The sequence below is a fragment of the Amia ocellicauda genome, chromosome 7, assembly GCF_036373705.1.
Source record: "Amia ocellicauda isolate fAmiCal2 chromosome 7, fAmiCal2.hap1, whole genome shotgun sequence".
Classification (NCBI taxonomy): Eukaryota; Metazoa; Chordata; class Actinopteri; order Amiiformes; family Amiidae; genus Amia; species Amia ocellicauda.
Genome location: NC_089856.1, coordinates 13,914,658 through 13,935,280, shown reverse-complemented (window position 1 = coordinate 13,935,280; position 20,623 = coordinate 13,914,658). Strand labels below are relative to the sequence as shown.

Here is a 20,623-nt window from a genome sequence, read left to right as displayed (position 1 = left end):
CAGTGTTTACGAGTTTGAAATGAAAAAAATCAAGTTAAACATTTAGAATATAAGATATATTTTTCAGTTGTTTTCAGCACAGTTAAGTATAAAGGTCTGTCCTCTTTACACACAAAGAGAATACAAGAGCCCAGCCACACAGGGCTGCCGTTTCTGTGAACACCTGTAAGGATTAAGAAGTGGTTCGCCTTGACAGTTAGCACAAGAAGATTTGGTGAGCTGTAAAAAGCACTAATTGTCAGAGAAGGGGGAGGGGGGTGTCAGTTCTCAGCATTGTACCCCCCTCGACCAAACACACAAGAGACCGGTCTGCATGATCGGGTGTCAGGTCTTCTACAGGGTTGTTATTCAGCCCTGGTGCCGCCCCACTGTGCACCGCGGCCTGTGTGCTCCAGTCTCGGGCACGGCTGACAGATTCCCGAGCAGAGCCAGTAATGAACCACCGACAACAACAAAACAACAGGCCCAATTCATCATGCAAGTGTACAAATCAAATCATCTTTGAGTTCAGCTGTAGGAAGGAAAAAAAAAAAAAAAAAAAAAAACAGATCCAATTACACAATTAAGAAATTAATTGTCCCATTGTGTAATTTCAAAGCTCTAATAAAATAATAATAATAATAAATAAAAGGGAGCAAGCTGGCAAAGTACTCCAGGTCCAGGCCCAAGAGCCGCGTCACGGCCTCACTTGAGCAGGACCAACAGCTGCGTCAGTCTACACATCCTCTACCGCATTTGTCTTGCTTAGCCACCCACCACAATGCCATTTCTGGAGCAAATCGAGCAGCAGTGTCTCTCAGTCACTCCCACCCCGGCCCCCCGTGCAAACTCGCACAGTGTGGCGCATACAGGACAGGCAGGGCAGCACCAGAGGCTGCAGTGTTGGGTGGGGGTGTTGGGGTGTGCTCCCGTGTTCACTTCTGTGCTTGGTGGTGTGTCACACATATAGCATCCCTCAGGCAAGGTCACTTTAAGAGGTGTGATCGTATGCAAGATGCAAATTCCTCATTTGCATCTTACATGCATCTTACAAATTCCTCATTCCTCAATTCCTCCCTGCTAATACCCCCAACCACCCCCCAAAACCACCACCACCACCTCCTCCTCCTCACACAAGCCCCTATCGCTGAGTCTCCTTTGTGTCTGCAGTCCTGTTTCTGAACGACTCCTTCTCTGCCACAGACCCCGCTGGCCCCGCCCTTGCTTGCTCCGTTTGGCTCTGCTCTGGTCCCCACACGGGCCATTCCCTCTCCCCCAGCTTCTCCATGCCCTCGGGGAGGCGAGGCTGGTAGCGGTGCTGGTATCCATAGGCACGCAGGTGGTAGGTGTAATACTCCAGTGTGTACATCAGCTCCGCGTCCACGTAGTGAAAGGAGATGGCCAGGTCAGAGCAGCACTGAGGACCCTTCATGGGAGGGAGGGAAAGAAACCGGAAAATAAGAGCTGGATCAGGGCTCCTCCCCCACCCCCCTGCCCCAGAAGCCAGATGTATAGGTCACAGCCTTCAGTAATTATCCACCAATACAGACCCGGCCCAGGCTGCCCACGCTGCTCCACTGCAGCCTGGCAAATGCATTGGATGCCCTCCCCACAATTGGCCTGGATCTCAGAGTTTTATAAGTTAATTTATGGTCAAGTTGATTCATATTTTGGCATAGGCCAAAAACTAGCCATTGCTAAATCCATGTCAGCTGACAAGTGTTTGGTCAGTTTAATATGAGCTTTCCTTCCAGAAAGACATTCATTCTAGGGATGCACCGAATGTTCGGCAACCGAAATTATTAGGACAAAAATAGCAAAAAAAGCACTTTCGGTGTTCGGCCCAATAAGTGAAAAGACCGAATAAATTTTACCAAACAATGCCGTTTTTGATGACGTGATCAAATAGCTCTGTTTCCAAATGCAGAGCGGCAGTCTGAGTGTGGTGTGGAGAGGAAAATTCAATCGTTCAGTCAAATAGATTGTACATATTAGCTAGATAGGTAGGTCTTATACATTCAGTATTTTGCCGTTGTGACCGGAAAACATTGCCACAAGGACGCTAATGTTAAGGCATTTTCATTGCAGCTCACATTGCTAACCTGGCAATTGAATGAAAATGTATTAAAAAAAATGAAATAAAAACATATTGGTTGGTCAATTACAGCTGTAATTGCTAAATATTCCTTTATAAAACACATAATCACAACCTTTATAGTTAATGTGAAAGAGTTGAAAGGTCTGCTATTATTATGGCATTTCCATACGTCTTCTAATGTATTTTTACATAGATATTTATTTAACAAAGCTGTTGTGTTAGATAAGTATTCAACAGTTGCATCAATAACAAGCTATTAATTTATGGGGAAACAATTTGTGATAGACGTGCATTTTCTGCTGTGTAGCGGAGATCCTGCTGAAGAGAAGCGTGCGGTTCGTTTGCATTGCGTCTTTGCTGGTGTGAGGTATTGACCAATGGAAAGGATGTCACTGTCTGTCATCATTCCTAGAGATTATATATTTTTTACCCAACCACAGACCGTGACTCTATGAATATCTAGCCAATCCAATTCAATTATTTTAATGACATGCAGAAACACAGAGAAGGGAGTAGCACTGAAGAGGAAGAGGAGTATGAAGAGCAATAATGCATCACCATATAACAACCCTTCTCATGTGTTAGTGTGTTGATACAGATCCCTATTAGCTGCCATGTTATTGCATATGTGATTGATTAATTTGAAAATGATGCTCCCGCCTCTACTATCAAGTGTTCCAATTCAATAGAATGCAATGTTTTGATCAAAGACCTTTTAACACTTGCAAGTAGAAACTGTGTGGGAGCATGCTTTTTCTGTCCAGATCCTTCTCCCTCATACACATCTGTCTAGTATATACAGGTGTGCAATTAGCTTTTGTTATAGGGATTGATTAATTACCTGAATAATTGAAACGTTTTAACATGTTCAACACACATTTATGCACCCCCAGTCAGTTATAGGCCTAATATAGGCTATTCAAGAATGGGGGCTCAAAGATGGCCAAATAAAAATATTTGTACTAATTTATTGTATTGTATTGTGCTTTGTTGGTATAATGTCTGCTGGAATGTTAAAAAAAAATGTTCAGTGTTACATAATTTTTAATTGTAGTTTTGTAATTGATTTTGTCATTGAAAAGCAAGACAAAACAGTAAAAAGCACATTTAGATTAATTTATGCAATGGTGAAAAAATTGGCAAAATAAATGGGAAATAAAAATTGAAAAACCGCGTTCGGTATTCTGTATTCGGCCTTCGGCCAAGTGTTTCATTATATTCGGTTTCGGCTTCAGCCAAGAATTTTCACTTCGGTGCATCCCTAATTCATTCATCTATTTTATTGATGTATTTTCAAAAAACATTCGTCCGTCTCTCTCAATGCCTAAGAGCAGGAGGGTTGGGGAGGCTCTGTGCTCCTGTGAGGGGTGCATGCCATCTTGCTGGCTGCCTGCTGTGCTACATCACTGCCTCACAGGGCAGATAGTTTCCTATCCAATTATGGTCTCTTAAAAGGGGTGCCTGAGGTAGCTTTGCTGGGAATAGTGCAACTAATAGCTTCTGAGCCTAATTATGCACCGGCCCGGGGTGGCAGGGGCTTTGTGCACAGTAATCCAGGATAATTGCCAGGCTTCTGACCAGGCCACGCTCTCCTCAGACACAGAACCCCCCATGGAGCACTCGTTGTTTTTTGTTATTAGTGTGTGTGTGCGCGATTGCACATATGTCCACACAACTCTGCCACGAGGCCAGCCCAGCGCTCGGCTCCACTCCTGACACTCACAGCCCCTCCATCAACACATTTCTCGTTATTATATCCTTTGAGATTTAATATGTTAGTATATATTAATCTTAATTCTTCAGCACTGACAGATAATTAACTGGTACAAAAATCAGTTTTCCTGCCCCGTCCCTGCACCCCCTCACCTCCACGATGGGGTAGTAGCAGTAGTTCCAGTACCAGAAGCTCTTGGAGAACTTGCTGGTGAGGTGGTGCTCAGGGACGAAGGGATGGAAGGTCTCGCGGTGCAGGGTGTCCCGGGAGTCCCCAGCCTTCACGCCCACCTTCTCCATGCACTGCCCCAGAGCCAGGTCCTCCACGGGGGTGGTGTGGGTGCACACCTTGGTGCGGAAGCCCTCTACAAAGCGCCGCAGCGCTTCCTTGCTCAGCACGTAGCCCGCGCCGCCGCTCATGTAGCCCTGCTTGGCGTAGGGCTTGAAGCGCTTGCCAAAGTAGATGGGCTCCTCGGGGGTGTAGTTGGCCAGGATCCAGCGCAGGTTGTCCACCACTACGAAGGTGTCATCATCGGCCTTGAGGAACCAGTCTGCCTCGGCTGCGTGGTGCTGGTGGACGTAGTGGAAAGCGCGGATGGTCTTCCAGTACAGCTGGTCGCGCCCCTCAGCCGTGCCCAGCCCCACAGTGGGGAAGTCCCGGTCTTCCGTGGAGCTCATGAAGATGACCACGTTGCAGTGGCGGCTCCAGGTGGCCCTGATGTGCCGTGCCTTCTTCTCCAGGTTGCTGGGACCTGTCATCACCCAGCACAGAACACGCACCGTCTTGTACAGCTCGTCTGCCACACGGCTGTCCTCCCCTGGGGAAACCAACGAGTAGACGATTGATTGAAAGGGCAAAAGTCGGACAAAATCAGGCGTCAAAAGAAAAAATGTAACCTTGCTGTCAGGCGAAAGCCTCTTGTACCAGGTCGGCCCATATTTATTTGTGCATGTTAGTCCATTAGTAAAACAGCTGTTTACAGTCAAAGGCAACAGGACACATGGCTGAACAAACAGGATTCACAAAGAATATATATATATATTATTTTTTTTAAATTGTAGGTCGCCCTTCAAGATTACGCTGTACTGGATTTCATTGGAAGTCTCCTGCTGCCCTGTTCACACTTAGTACACAGAGGTTGGGAAAGAAAACAAATGGAAAACACACACACACACAGGTCAGGAGGCAGAAACCCCAATGACCAATCAGATGAGAGGTAGGACAAACTCTGTGTACAAAGTCAACCAAATTATCTTCTTGATATTAGGACAGTGAAGGACAGTTGCTGACCTACCTTTCAGATGGGGGTGCTTTAAGTTGATAAGCGCAGAGCCGTCCAGTCTCCAGCTTTCATCTTCCAAGCTGACTCGCCCTCCTGCCTGCCCCCCTCCACTCCCTGCCTTCTCCAGGATCTCAGGCTGGGGGCTGAGGCTCCTCTCATTCCACACCTGGCGCAGCAGAAAGTACAGGGTGCAGGTGCCCACCAGGAAGCCCAGGTAGAAGGCACACCTGGAGCTCAGGGCCGTCATCCCACCAACTTACTGCGTTTGTCTCGCTCTCTCACTGCACTCTCTCTTCATCTATATAAGAAAGGGGGTTGGGCAGCTTCAGTTTACATGGAATAGGTTATTTATTCAGCACTACACAAGGCAGGCAGAGAGGACAAAGTCTGGCCCCTGGAGGGATGGTCTCATTTCTGCCTCAGTTTCAGATTTCAGGCTGAGGGAAGAACCACTCTCAGTGTACTACAGAGTTCCATCAGAGGCTGGGCTCTGGAGTCGGCCGCATAAGTTTAGCATTGGATCCACCCACTTTTACATGACTTAGCTCAGTGGTTCTCAAACCTGTCCTGGAGTACCACCTGTCCTGCTGGTTTTTGTTCCAACCGAGCTCTCAATTAATTAATTAAGGTTGAGGCCCTGTGTCAGTTGAGGTATTTTGTGCACAATCCCCAGGACTTCAACTGAAGGAACCCAGAAGGAGAAACTTGACTTAAGTGGTTAAGGAAATGGCTGCTTCCTTCTTCAAACATACGAATACCAGAACAGTCATACAAGCATCATTAACATCTATCCATTTTTCCAGCATCACCATAACCCATAAAGATCAATAATTCTTTGATCTCAACAGACATTTCTCCAAAATGAACTAAACTGAAACAAATATCAAGCTTTCCACATGCTCACTCACTCCAACTGAGCATGTTCAGAGAAGCAATTCAAAATAAGCTGTATAAGAATAGTCACACCCAGAATGCAATCTGGTTACCAAGAGACAGTGGACCTGCAGAGCTCTCCCAATAAGTGAACAAAAAAAAAAACTATGAAAATTGGAAACTTGTAAAAGTACATATTAAGATGTTAATCACAGTGCATGACGCAGACAAACTAGGGTAGACTATATATATTGTCAGCGTATAGTGCAGCAGAACTGGGAACAGCAAGTGCTACAGAACCAGCTTCATCGAGTTGGTATCAGGGCTCTGTCCAACTGGATCTCCTGCCTGCACATCATTGCCGACCAGCAGCTCAGCCAAGTGCACTTGAAATGCAGACTTGCACGTTTCACAAGACTTTAATTTATCACAAAACATGTGGAAGGCGCTGTCCTGTAGGTCTTTTTTTGGGGCGAGAGGTTTCAGAACCAAGACAGCGCGTCTTAAGTCTGCCGAATTGGGGTTGCAAGAACTTGCGCATCAGTGCTGGGAGGCTGCCATACCCAAGGCATAGTCTCCGGGTTCAGGGCACGATCACCTATGGTTTACCTTCCTAATTCTGCTTCACAATGCACTTGCTATTCCCTCACCAGGTTTGTGGTTTCATGCACTGTGATTTTCTTTCGCTGTATAGTTATAAGACATGCTGTATTGCATCGTTTCAACCGTCCTTTTCTTTTCCTGCACCGTGTACTATTGTTTTAAATATCTGTGATGGACCACGGTAAGGTATATATAATCTGTACTCATGTCATTGTGAAAGAGGCAGGCCTGGGTGTGTTCCCAAGTCCCAGGGCTGAAGGCCACATGCAATGCATAATAAATAAAGTTGTTATATGATGCTTGTTTTAACAGGGGAGTAGCAGAGATAAAAGGTGGAAGCTCACAAAGAGAAATCCACCCAAAAACATGGTGGATTCATCATTAGTGCCCTAATCCCTTTTAACTTCATTCGGGAGACCTAAAAAATTTGACACTGGAAAGATGTATTATTACATTATATCACTTTCCATGTTTTCAATTACAGGACTACAGTTCACATCCACTCGGACACTTCATCAGCTAAACACAACCCGCAAAAGAAGGGCTTCAAAAGTCCACTCTGATTAAATCACAAGTATCCCGCCTGCCTATTGCCTAGCAAAGCACACATCATGCATTTGCATTAGAAAGGTCACATGGTTTCTAACGACAGAAAAAAGAAAATAATGGGGATTTATCTCTAAATCGTTCAGCTGCTTGAGCACAAAGTTAAGGATAATGTAGATTAGATTGTCTTGATGCATGGTTAAGTCTAACTTCTATGAGGTTTAATTCCAGTTATTCCCCGTGTGGATCACATGACGTGGTCGATCTGGAGCTGTCAGGAAGCGAAGTTGAATGCATTAATAATAGGTTCATTTAAAAGTCTACATCTCGTACCACTGTCCTAAATGCAACCAGCAACGCGCAAATTACTCACCGACTACACGGCCGACCCTGGTCTGGGAGCAATTAACTGCAAGAATACATAAAGTACAAGAGAAAAGTGTAATTCACTGGTAGTTTAAGAGCGCCACAGTGGCATGTCCTTACCGAGATAGACTAGCAATCTTCCGCAGTTAAAAGGACGCGGCAGTATTTCCAACGAGCTGGACAGGAAGCGTGTTGTCTGCAAAGCAGCACCTTCTGGTTAGGATCATCTTTTTCCAGAACAATTAACCTACAGCCGCATCAATAATACACATAAAAACAATGACACATATACATTTATAAAAGGTTCTTACTGCATGAATGTACACAAGAAAGCGTCGTTATTTACGGTTTCTTCCAGACATCAATCTTGGTCATCAGACTAGTTATTATTATTAGGAGGGAATCAACGGGCTTTCTCCAAACTGAACGTTACAAAACCTGCTGCGGGCGGCACTGACGTCCTGACGTAAAGGGACGTGAAGCAAAACGAGCGCCCCTTACTTTCCAATATGTACACGTCGGATTTGTGTTGGTACCTGCTGTGCTTTCCGTGTCACTCACCTCTTATTTTCTCGGCAGTGTCGCCATGAGGACTTGTAGTGAGACCTTCCTCGGTTCAGGCTGATTCGGTACAATGGCCCGGGATGTGGTAATGCGGGTCAATTCGTGGCCATTTCTCTCCTGCTCGGGTTCAAGCGGACCCTTTCCGCATCAGACAATCCGCTGCCGTGGGTTCGTTTAGCGGATACAGCCCCCGAAAATTCACGACACATCCAACCAGTGCTGTCTTGGGTCTTAATAACTCCGCTGGAAGGAGCTGGGTAAATCACACAGCACGCCCGTCTATTGTCATTTAATTTACCTATTTAAACAAGCAAACACAGTTATTACCTTCTTAAGCTACATGCTAACACGTCGGCTCGCCTGTGGTTCTGTCTTTGTACGGGCCCTTGTCACTCGCTTCCACGCAACATGATACTTCCTCCAGTGTACACAGCCTGCCTGCCCTCATCCCTGCCTACCCTCCACCTTCAGGCGCCTCATTGGCCTAAGTCCCATTCGCTCACGTCCTAAAGCCCGCCTCTCCCGAGGATGCTGCGTTCGGATTGGCCCCTCGACCCATCACAAGTGGACTGCGAAATACGACCCAGACGCAGCAGGAACGGACACGTTTAAAGTAGTCTATGAATAAATGTTTAATTCAATATTCGGGTGTTTTCATTATTACAAAAAAAAAAAAAAAAAAAAAAAAACATGCAAATTGGATATTTCGTTTATTGCATTTAATTTTTTTGTAAGATTATAACACTCTTATCAGCCTCTCAGGCCCCTTAGTTCCACAAGGGCCACAATACGTCATCGTTCCTCATACGAAAGAGACAAAATTACATCTGCCACAATATACAGTACAGTGCTTATAAAGGCAACTGAATTAAAATGGAATGGAATCAGCATTTTTATCATTCACAATTTGTAAACTGTAATTTTTATGTATGTATTTTAACAGAATGTTTTCTCCTTGTATTACAAATGATTACACACAGCTTTCAGTGATAAAATTAACTAATGCTTTTGGTTACATTTTCTTTCATAGAAAATCTACTCATATTTGTCTGTATTAAAGGTCATATTAAAATGTTCATCATTTTCAGCTCAATTAAAAGGAACAATTAAATGCAGAACAATTCTGACAAATTCATACTAAACTGGATTTCTCACACTTTTCCACACAAGTTAAGATTATATTATATATATCGTATTATGACACTTACATTGCAGAGAAGAGACCAACGAATCAATTCAAATAGTCAAGGAGACAGGAAGATGGTTTGTATCGATTTAATAACCCACCCCCCACCAGACAACTCTGCATACATCAACATCTGTCATTGCACAAGTACCCCAGCCCATCCCCTAGCAGAATTATTTACAATCATTAACAAGGTACTACAATTATTCACATATCTTACAAGAAAGAAAGAACAGCCCTTTTCAATTGCTTCCGAAAGGTTATAAAAAAGCCAGCCCGGAAACGGGAAACACTATTTTGTGTATGTGTCCTGCAGATTAAAGGTCAGAGTGGTACTTGATGCGACTTGTGAGCACAGTGCCATTTTAAAATCATGTTTCTCTATGTATGCCAAAGACTACCCAACATGGGTAGACAGTGTGTTTTAACTGACTCACCAGGTCTGTTCTTAAACAACATCTTCACTTTTGTTTAAATAGGGTTATAGAAAACCTCAAAAAAGGAGGAGATCTCTTTCAGGTCAGAGTTGCTTAAATATACATTTGTTTGGCTTCTTGGATTTTATGATTTTTTTTTTTTTTTCAAAAGGGCTTAACTAAATGTTCAGCAGTTCTGAGAAAGCGATGTTAGTCTGCTTTTGACATAAATGGGATGGTGAGTGTTATTTTATTGATTTATACATTATTTTGCTTGCTTGCTTGTTTTGTGGCGAGTGCTGAACTCCACATTCTCCTTGGCTTGCCAGAAGGACAGGAGACTCAATTCTTGCTAAAAGAATCCAAGAAACTTTAGTCTGCTACACTGTGCCAGAAATGCAAAAAACACATTCTTGGACTAAAGAGCAAAATAAGAAATAGGATCCTTCGGGTACCTGGACAAGGGCAATGATGTCATTAATACCCATGATGAGATTGAGACCGGTCTAAAAGGCAGGACAGGGGCCCCTCAGTTTCATTGGGATTATGAATACAATCTGTACAGATGGCAGGGGACGTGTTTCCCACCCTGGCTGTTACTATGGCAGTGTAATGCAGTCAATCACAGCAATAGTAAGAAAAATAATTACAAAAGTTTGACCTAGACCTAAATGAAAGCACAAATGGGTACAGGTTTATATTTTGCCATTCACACAGGTCGGTTTTGATTCGGTCCAGGGCATAGTCAATATTTATTGTGCCTCTATTTACATTTGGTATGCTAGGGATTTTGGGGGGATAAAAAACTATTGATTAAGGGAGGTTGTAACAGGCAGGAATTGCCAAGCAGAAGACCCTGTGCATTGTAGGAAAAAGATGGCATCTCAATCACTCTCGTCTAACAGCAGGACAGGGTCCACGATTCAGTTGGGACACTGAATTGGGGGGGGGGGGGGGTGTCAGCTCCAGCCCTAAAGGGGGTTTATAGACCCCATTCAAATAGTGACCAATTACCACTAGGGACATAAAACACAGGTGGCTGCATAGCTTGGCCTTACTAGGCACGAGGGGCAATGCAAATTAGAAAGCCCTTCAGACCTCCAGAACTGAAATTGGATATCCCTGTAGTACAGAATAAATCATAATCATAACAATAATAATAAACATAATAAATCAGTGCAGAAGATGTCCCTCATCCTTCAGCTCAAAGGCCTTCAGGACTGACAAGCTCATATAGGCCTGTCTTCAGATTGTAAAGTTATTTTTATTTTATTATTAACATTGTACCCTCCCCACCACTCTCTTTCAAGAGCTCCACCCACTTAGTGCAGGAGCGATTTTAGCAGCACGTAACAGTGTCTTTGTACACCAACAGGAAGAGGCAGCAACATGTACACAAAAGACAAACAAGGGGCAAGGAGAGAGTGACCAAGCTTTGCTGGATCTGAAGGGGGGGGTGGGAGGGGGGCTGGATTTGAAATGGAATCACATAAGTTAAAAAAAAACATCCTTTCAGGATTTTGCCAAGCAAGCAGTTTTGAGTTTCTTCTAAATGAAAATCAAAAAAAAAAAAAGCTAACCCCATGAGCTGCAGCAGGGAGAACCCTGCACACAACCAGAGTGCCAACAGAGTGACATAGGGAAACAAACCAATGTGTAGCAACATCGCAGAGAAAGGAGACATTTCACTCCAGACTGGAATTCAGTGCTCCGCCCACTTTCAGAAATCCACCTGATGCTGCTAGCATGTCATCTGGCTGCAAAGACCGTATCATGGCCCAGCGTGGACCATTGTGAACCCCGAAGCAGGCAGGCCTGGTGTGGATTTGACATCAGTGTGTGTCTTTGTATTAAGTGCCACCAAAACCACCCCTCCACCCCTGCAAGGAACAGTCTCAGAAGTCCAGGTCGTCAGAGTCCGTGGTCCCCGTGGATTGCGTCTCGTCCTGCTTCTCCCCCCACACAAACCTGTAATTATTCTCCAACTCCTGCTGCCTCTTCTGCTCCTTGTACACCTCCTCCGTACCCCCAGTCTGGAAGAGAGCACACAGCCCAGACGGCCCTTTTTAAACCACTACCTGCACTGCACACTGGGAAAGGGGAGGTCCAGCTCAGCCAAGTTCAAAGCACTAATGAGGGGCTCTGGCAGGATGAACAGTTGCAATGGCAGGATCTAGACAGCACAGAGGTGGAAAGCCTGCTGCACTGCGAGGCCTGGAGAACCGGCAGTCGAACACACCACAACAGCCTTGGGCTTGCGTGGTGATGTGCACCCACTTGTGAAATGTGCTTACCAGGAGGTTGATGAGGAGTTCCCGGAAGGACTTAGTGTCTTCCTCCGTCAGCCACTGGTCCCCGTCCTCCTCGATGTTCTTCCTAGTCAGGATCTTCACCTCAATCTTCCCTGCAATGACAGCAGCCGTCAGCCAACCAGACACCCCTAGATTGCGCAGCCCCCACCCCCCAGCGCCCAGTGCAGGCCACACAATGACAGGGCAACAAAACAGACACGAAAAACAGCAGCTGAAAAGACCAGGACAGAACAGAGGGAGGGGACGGTGAAAGTATGAGTGGGGGCAATGCGACCGTTTAGTATTTAGGAAAGCAGCCATGTACAGCTCTAAAATAACAGGTTTAAATAAGAAGCTCCACTATTGCATGGTTGTTGTGCATCTTGAAACTCACCCACACTGAGCCCCCCGCTCAACTATAAACAGCATGGTCAGAAAATACTGATCTGCAGCAAAAAGCTTTGCAAATTATATATATTTTTAATTTGGGGCATCATTTAGGAGTCTTTGCAAGTCAATAGGTTAAAATTGTGGAGGGCACCCTTCCCTATCCTTCCCAGGAAGACAGAAGCAGAAACGCTTAGTAGCAAGCAGTACAAGAGATGCACCTCCCCCTGTAACCCTCCATGCCCTGATCATTAGTCAATCAGTCGTTTGTGACGCAAATACCTTCTGCCTTCAGACCAGCCTTCTCTAACTGCTCTTTCACCACATCCTTAATCTGCTGCATCTGGGGGTCTCCTTCCCTCATCTCCTGCACTTTCAGCTGTGTCTCGGGGCTGCCGCCTGGCTTATATTTAGTAACTCGGATTTTTACTTGGTCGTCCGCAGCTTCCTCTGGTTTAAATACACAAAACAACAAGCGTTTTTTTGATTTTCTGTCTGTCTGCAAGGGCAGGACAGAGACACAGGCTTTCAGTGAGTTTGTGAAGGGTCAAATTAATAATACAATGCAAATTAATGAAGGAGAAAAACAGATGCCTTCTTTCACTCCTTCATTTCCCAGGTGTGAGGGCGTCTGGCTTGTCAGCAACAACGTAAGGGTGCCAGGTTCCAGTGCCGGCTTCCCATAAGATTAGTTGATCTGAAATATTTGGAGATCAGCCAACAGTGTAAACCACTGTAGGACAATGAACCCAGTCTCATTAAAGAGAAAATTCACAGTCTGTCACCTTTATATTTAAACACTACGCCATATTTAACATGTTGTAGATTGTAATATGAGCAGTTTGCCAATTTTCTAACTTGTGAGATGCCGTTGTTCTGGCCGAAAGATAAATTGTAAGTGTTGCAGTATATGCAGTGTTGTCATTATGATTTAATGGGTTACAAATTACCCATTACATGTTTGATAAAAACAATGGTTATGACATCTAGCCAATGCATTTGAGATACAAGGTTGTAAAACAATACAGATAAAGTTTCACTTGGTGTCGTAAGGTAACATGTACTGGTCAAAAGAAAATGTGCAGTGTTGTCTGTGTGAATTAAAGGTTCAAAAACTTTAAAAGGTGAGTTTAAGCAAGTTCTGTGATGTACAGCATGGGAACCTCCCCTTTAACTCCAGGGGCTGGGTCACCTAATATTTCAGATCAGCTCATTTTACACAACACCGTTTAATGCACAGCCCCGCCTGTCAGACAATGGGCAGATGGCTTATGGGGAGGATGAGACATGTCATGAAAGACTACACACAGCAGCTGAATGAAAACCACGCCTATGTACACACAACCCCACCCCCACCCATGGACTCTCCACACACAGTGGTGCATTAGCTCTTCCATGGCACAAACTTGGGTTTCACTCTTGCTTACCAGGCTGACGGGGGGCCAGACTGGGGCTGCCCCGAGCGTGGTCGGCACTGTCCCCCACCCCTTCCCCAGCCCCCCGCTCCTGCACCTCCCTGTCCTCCAGTCGATCTAGCAGCTTCTCCAGCGTGGTGCCCAGGGTCTTGGTGGCCTCTCTGCGGTCAAACTCGCCCTTCAGGCCCTCGGTCTCCAGCTCCTGTTGCGCCTGCAAAACACACAGCATTTGGGACACACTGGGGCAGGGTCAACTCTGCACTTTCTAAATGGCGAGATCATCCATTTGGAGAATATTTGCCATCTAACCAATTCAGTCAGTCACTCTTTCTGCTTTTGCCTACACTGAGTAACTCACAGAGTCTCTCCCGGACTGTACCTCATCTATGATGTTGTCAAACTCCTTCTGCATCTCCTCCTTGATCTCCCCGATTTTGGAGGAGGGCACGGAGAGGTCAGCCATCTCTTCTTCAAACTCCTGCAACAGTTGCTCATCGTCCTCCTCCTCCTCCTCCTCCTCCTCCCCCACCTCTTCCAGTCCCCTCGTCTGTCCGACTGCCTCCTCCCTCACGCTGTCTTTCTCGGAAACAGCCTGCTATCAGAAGGAGAGACAGGTCACCTCTGGGCTTTTGCTTACATGTACGTGTCCAAACGTGTGCAGTGATAGCACAGACTGGTTTTGCTTAAAATACAAAAATCTTAGCTAGAACTAATGGTTCCATTCATGCAATTTTGTATGAGCTAGATCAGTTAATTTTGAATTATTTCAGCCAACATATACTACATGTCTCAGGTCTCTGCCACCCTACCTTGGCACCCCACCCCACACTGACCCCTCACCTCACCTTCCTGTTGCTTTCTTGCAGATGATTGATGAACTTCATCAGGTCAGAGGAGTCAGTTATGATTTTGAAATTGAACTTCTCATCCCCGATGCCTGTTAAGAGGATGAGAAAGTGGAGAATGATTAGTCTCTCCCTCCTCCTCTCTCAGAAAGCACAAAGGGTAGAGGAATATAAGATTAATAACAGAAAAGCAGTTTACCCTCCTCTTCAAAATCATCCACAAACTGAGCATCCGGTCCATCTACATCAGCCTGAGAACAGAGGATAGGATTAGGGGCTGGACTATTGTTAATGTTAATGTTTATCAGCTAAGGACTCAATTCTGTCCTACAACCATGAAGTTAGTTGGATTCTCCACTACACTCAGACCAAGGGAACCAATAAACCAGGAACATCCATAAACAAGACAAATCAGTAAAGGCCATGCTGAAACAGTGACACAGAGGCCCCAGGTTTCTTCACCTGCAGTCTCAAGTACTAACTAGCATTGTGGACAGCAAGCCAAACCCTGCCATCTCCGTCTCTCGCAGGTCAGAATCTGCTGCCAGACAGGGGCCACCAACACCACTATGGGATAAAAACAGTTACCTCCCCCTCCCCTTCCGCCAACACCTCCTCCTCCACTCTGTTCCTCTCAGGCTTGGTAACCCCATCCCAGAAGTCTGCATCCTCCAGGTCTTCGATGGAGTCCTCTTCAGCTGGGGGGTTGTCGCCTAGGAGACAAAGCACAATCAGGAGTATGTGTGTGTGTGTGTGTGTGTGTGTGTGGGGGGGGGGTGTAGTGTGGTGTGGTGTGCCATGTTGTCTTTTTTGAACAGTTCCATGGTCTCCTGCCTCCTACTCACCTTGCAGTCTGAAATCCACATCCTCGGTGTTGAAGTCCTCCTCCACTCCCCCATTCTGTCCTTCTGCCCCCTCATCCTTGGACAGGATCTCATCCAGGTTCTTCAGCTCTTCAGAGATCTGCTGCACTTTGCGCTTGGTGTCCGCTGTGTGGAGAGACAAGAGGGGAGAGGTGGGGAAACACCTTCCTGTAATACAACTCCTACTCAGGGTCAGCAAATCCACAGCCATTCAACACTAGTAACCAGGTGTACTCACAGACTTGAGCCCGGACGTACTCCATGTACTGCTCTGGGGTGAGGGCAGGCTGGCAGGTGATGGGGAGGGGCTTGTTGGCGGAGGGAGGGCGCAGGAAGGGGTGGTGGCAGGTGCGCATGGTGTGGACTGTGAGCACATAGCTGCAGGACTGCGGCTCATCCACTCGGGCGATGTAATCCCCGGAGCCCTCCTCACACTGGAACTGGAGGGGAGCAGGAAGGAGGAGGGTCAGTGCTGCCATTCTGAGGCGGGACTGGCACTACCCCATTCAGATTTATTATTATTATTATTTATTTTTTTAGGCTAACTAGGTGACGTAAACACTGGGCCAACGAGGGTGACGCAATGGGCAGCAAAGGAGCGGTTACATGGGCAATTGAGTCTGAGTCAGGGCTCTGCAATGAGGTGTGCCATGACAGGGTGCAGCATAGCACAACTGAGTGGGAGAGGCTGCTTCTGTCTGCATGTTTTTTCCAGCCCACACATTCTCCCTCTCTATCTCCCATTGGGTCTCCATCCCTCCCTCTGCGTGTGTGTATCTGTTAGTCTCCGTCCATCCCTCCCTGTGTGTGTGTGCGTGCGTGCGTGCATGCGTGCATGCGTGCGTGCGTGCGTGCCTCTCCCCCACCTCCCAAACTCACTCTGACTTCAGTCTCCCTGGGTTCTCCATTGAGGTCACACTTGGAGCCGTTGACGTAGGTCTGGCTGTGGTAACGTTTCAGTCTGTGCCGCTTGGAGGCCTGTGAAGGGGTCGCACACAGGAAACAGGGATCAGGAACAAGGGAGCTTCCTGCACAAGTATCTGAGCTTCATTATTTTTAAGAACCAGCAGGGAAACCGACCGACTACAAGCGAAGCAGCTTACAAAAGATCTGGAAGGAGGATGTTCACGGGAGCAAATCCATGGGCCTGCAACCATTCTAAACAGTGACGTGCCAACAAAAGGCAAATGACCAGCTTGTACCCAGTCGCAGTGTAATTGGTCTATGGCCACTTGGGCCTACTTATAAATCTAATCACAATAGGGTACAAGTCTGTAATTTGGGATTTGTAGGCAGGTAGATGTTATGATTTGGTCTGAGACCACAATGATCTCTTCAAATGCATCTTGCATTTTTCAGTGACATTTTGCTTCACTGAAGAATGTATTGCTTGTTAGGCTGTGATCTGTTTTTTTATTTATTATTAACACTAGCACCACATAGCTGCTTCTTGAGCGGCTTTTGCAATTCAAATGTAAATATCTCTGTGAATTTCTTCCGCATATTCGTTCTTATGTTACTAAATACTTGAATTAAATACAGACATGCTCATATTTGTCGTTATCCTTTACAGCTCATTGAAATAATGTTTCAGGAGAAATTAAAAGTGATGAAATTAAAAGCTATTGCATCATGTATTCTTGCATGCCTTTGGTATGTCATAGAATACAGCAAAGAAGCTGTGAAAAGAGATTAATTATTGCTCATTCTACAAAGATATTCTAAAACTGCCTGGACACATTTGTTGGTACCCCTTAGAAAAGATAAATAATTGGAAGATAGTGTTATTCCAAACTAATTAGTTTATTTAATTAGTATCACACGTCTCCAATCTTGTAATCAGTCATTCAGCCTATTTAAATGGAGGAAAGTAGTCACTGTGCCATTTGGTATCATTGTGTGCACCACACTGAACGTGGACCAGAGAAAGCAAAGGAGAGAGTTGTCTGAGGAGATCAGAAAGAAAACAATAGACAAGCATGGTAAAGGTAAAGGCTACAAGACCATCTCCAAGCAGCTTGATGCTCCTGTGACAACAGTTGCAATTATTATTAAGAAGTTGAAGGTCCATGGAATTGTAGCTGACCTCCCTGGGCACAACCGCAAGAGGAAAATCAACCCCAGACTGAACAGAAGGATTGTGCGAATGACAGAAAAAGAACCAAGGATAACTGCCAAAGAGATACAAGCTGAACTCCAAGGTACGTCAGTTCTGATCGCACAATCCGTGGCTTTTTGAGGGAAAATGGCCTTCATGGAAGAAGACCCAGGAGGACTCCACTTTTGAACGAAAAAGAAAAACATAAAAAAGCCAGACTGGAATTTGCTAAAATGCATATTAAAAAGCCACAATCCTTCTGGGATTTTGGCAAGTCACATCAGCTCTATGTTTGCAGATAAAAAATAAAAAAAAAAGAAGCTTTCAAAGAAATGCTCAGGAAGAGGGGGCCAAACTAACTGCTAACATTTGCAGAAGTTTCACTGAGAGCTACAGAAAATGTTTGATTGCAGGGATTGCCTCTAAAGTTTGTGCAACAAAATATTAGGTTGAGGGTCCCCTCATTTTTGTCCAAGACATTTTCATTGGTTTTATTATTTACAATATTATGTTGAAAAACAAAATAAAAAGCAAAGTCTGATTTCTATTAAATATGGAATAAACAATGGTGGATGCCAATTGTCAGTTTCAAGTTATTTCAGAGGAAATTGTGCATTCCTTGTTTTCTGTGGAGACGTACCAACAAATTTGAGCATGTCTGTACCTAAACTGTATCCGTTATAAATACATTCTTGTTCAACCGCTGGACAGTTTATGCGGTAGGTTATATTGAATATAGCGGAAAATCGGGGCTTTGTAACAAAATCAGTCATCAAATTTTATATTTGTATAAAATGTGCATACCGATTTCTACACCAGTTTACAGTTTATTGCGTAAAGTTAAAAAAAAATAAAAAGTACATTTTCTTTGTAAATGCAGCATTTTACATGTTTTTCATTTTCGTCACAACTGTTTTATGAAGGAGCTGAACATTATGCGGGTGAGGTGTTTGTATGTAGTCTAACATCTAGGTGGTTCTAGTGTTAAACCCTTTGCCTTTGGGACTACAGAACTTAGTTTTGCAATCAGGCTGTTAAACATTTTTAACTGAAAAAATTTAAACTAAATCACACCCAATAAAGGAACACAAACTGGCAGGAAGCAATGATGCATGTAGAATGAGGTAGCAGTGTATCAACCCAGAAATAAAGTCCTGCACTGCCACCTAGTGATTCAGGGTCATATTAACATGCAATATGTAAATGACCTGCTTTGAATTGTCATGGCCCTGGGCAATGCTTGGTTGCTGTTCAGGAGGTGTCATGAAAAAACTAGAAATCCAGTCCTTCCTACTGTATCTGGCAGGAGCTCACACACCTTGGCAGTTTCATTATTCCAGTCAAACTCCGTGCTGTAATGGCCAAGGTACAGTACATCCCCCTTAATTTCAGAATCTGCAGGGGGCGAGAGGACAGAGGGAGAGAATTATTGGTAAGTTTAGTTACACATTTACGACTTCCAGAAAAAACAATTATAACAACGGTACAATATCATCATAACTGTTTAAACAAAGAAACAATAAAACAAGCTGCAAAACATTTTCCTCTTAAAGAAGACCTCACCCTCCAAGTGATACTGTCTGACGTGCTTCCCAAAGCAAAACTCATACGTCCACCAGTCCTTCGTCTGCAACCAAACAGAATGCAGGGTTAACAATCAGAAACACGCCAACTGAGGAAAAGGGCTAACAGACCAAGGAGGACACCTAAACTGAGAGATGGTCTTCAGCAAGGTATCAATTGAGACAAATGACAACACCACCACAGCCTTGGGGACTGAAACACAAAGTCGTTAAGAACAGGTGCACAAAGTGGGAAGAACCACTTCTAAGATGGGGGGGCCCTCCTTCTGGCAGTGTGAACCTGTGTAACGGTCTTTAGGAGAGAGCTGTGCCGGTCCGGGCCATATTTGACTGTTGTGTGGTGCTGTGCTGTGCAGCGTCCTCCTGTGCTGCCCTGTCCTGCATCATACCTTGACCAGACAGGGGGCTCCATCCATCGGCCTCAGTAGCTCTGCAATGCCAGGGCCAGAGTAGCCTTGGGGGTCGGGTTCGGGTGGCGTGTCCCGCTGGAACCGCAGAGCCTGGGGGGGCAGTCGGCACTCATACAGCTGCCTGTACTTGGAGGACACCAGCATAACGTCCTCAGACCTCGCCTGTCCAGAGAGAGCATTGTTAGGTGTTCGATAGAGTCCTTCTCATTTTCAACACTTCATTCAGGAAGCCTCAGAGAAGAGACCAAGAACAACAAATGATCCTGGGTGTTGTTGGCCAACACTGGTAACAATAGTCTCAGTCACAAACACACAGGCTACCGCTATGGAGAGGTGGTTTTTTTTTTCAAAACCAAAATCCAAAAGTATTATTCCAAAGACACAGCCGTTGCATACTGTGGTGTGAACTGTGTCTGATCCCTGTTTCGGTCCAGTTCAGCTCGCATCATATTGATTCATAGGCACTTATACAAGCTCGCCATTGTACTAGCAACACGAAACGGCGTCCATCATGCCACCGCACGCCTACCTCACATGACAACCAGATCAAAGGCTTGTTTGTTTAAAGGCTTTAGAATTTCCAGAAATAATATGAATTAAATACAGGATGACGTCAGCACTCTTAAACTCAAAACAATCGCGTGCCAAGCAGACTCCCCTGCACAGGTTAAGGTTTACAAACTCACCTGTACAGTCAAATGTTTACAAACACCAGAAGCTCAAACTGCAGTTACGATTTAGCACAATAATTATAATACCCACACACCCCAACGGGATTTAAACCCCTCGTCACCATCTTAACTACATATACGGCCAAAGGTCGATGTTACTACATGATCCGTTAAATTAAATAAATAACCCCCTACAAAAACGCCGTCTTTTCAAACATGTTGGAACTGCTCCTACCTGACCCTTAATGACGGGATCGGGGAGGATCTGTATGCCGTATTTCATCTCACTCAATTCCTCTAAATTCAAAAAGCCCGATACTGGCAAAGCACACAACCAAAACACAGCATACAACCCCTTCAAGCATCTTGCTATGGAAGCAGCCATCTTCCTCTCGCACACTTCCCTAAGCACCAATTCCTGTTATTATTTCTA

General features: G+C 45.1%; 2 protein-coding genes across 6 annotated transcripts; both read right to left on the bottom strand.

Moving 5' to 3' along the window:
- Positions 1-34: 34 nt before the first annotated feature.
- Positions 35-8,454, bottom strand: c1galt1la (core 1 synthase, glycoprotein-N-acetylgalactosamine 3-beta-galactosyltransferase 1, like a). 3 transcript variants are annotated; one of them, XM_066708581.1, is made up of 5 exons: positions 8,023-8,454; positions 7,582-7,708; positions 5,086-5,371; positions 3,944-4,608; positions 35-1,405 (listed from the first exon to the last, which is right to left on the bottom strand). In XM_066708581.1, the coding sequence occupies exons 3-5, from the start codon at positions 5,318-5,320 to the stop codon at positions 1,121-1,123; spliced, it is 1,185 nt and encodes a 394-aa protein (XP_066564678.1). In that variant the 5' UTR covers positions 5,321-5,371; positions 7,582-7,708; positions 8,023-8,454; the 3' UTR covers positions 35-1,120. The 3 variants fall into 3 exon arrangements, with proteins under 3 accessions (XP_066564678.1, XP_066564679.1, XP_066564680.1); XM_066708582.1 differs by having other exon boundaries at positions 7,582-7,657; XM_066708583.1 differs by lacking the exon at positions 7,582-7,708.
- Positions 8,455-9,284: 830 nt separating this feature from the next.
- Positions 9,285-20,623, bottom strand: os9 (OS9 endoplasmic reticulum lectin). Of its 3 annotated transcripts, none has more exons than XM_066708578.1 (15): positions 20,426-20,623; positions 19,499-19,681; positions 19,090-19,153; positions 18,845-18,921; positions 16,308-16,406; positions 15,667-15,868; positions 15,411-15,554; positions 15,154-15,278; positions 14,765-14,816; positions 14,566-14,657; positions 14,100-14,315; positions 13,733-13,931; positions 12,588-12,755; positions 11,922-12,031; positions 9,285-11,660 (listed from the first exon to the last, which is right to left on the bottom strand). In XM_066708578.1, exons 1-15 carry the CDS (start codon positions 20,573-20,575, stop codon positions 11,523-11,525), a joined length of 2,019 nt encoding a protein of 672 aa, XP_066564675.1. In that variant the 5' UTR covers positions 20,576-20,623; the 3' UTR covers positions 9,285-11,522. The 3 variants fall into 3 exon arrangements, with proteins under 3 accessions (XP_066564675.1, XP_066564676.1, XP_066564677.1); XM_066708579.1 differs by having other exon boundaries at positions 14,100-14,312; XM_066708580.1 differs by lacking the exon at positions 12,588-12,755.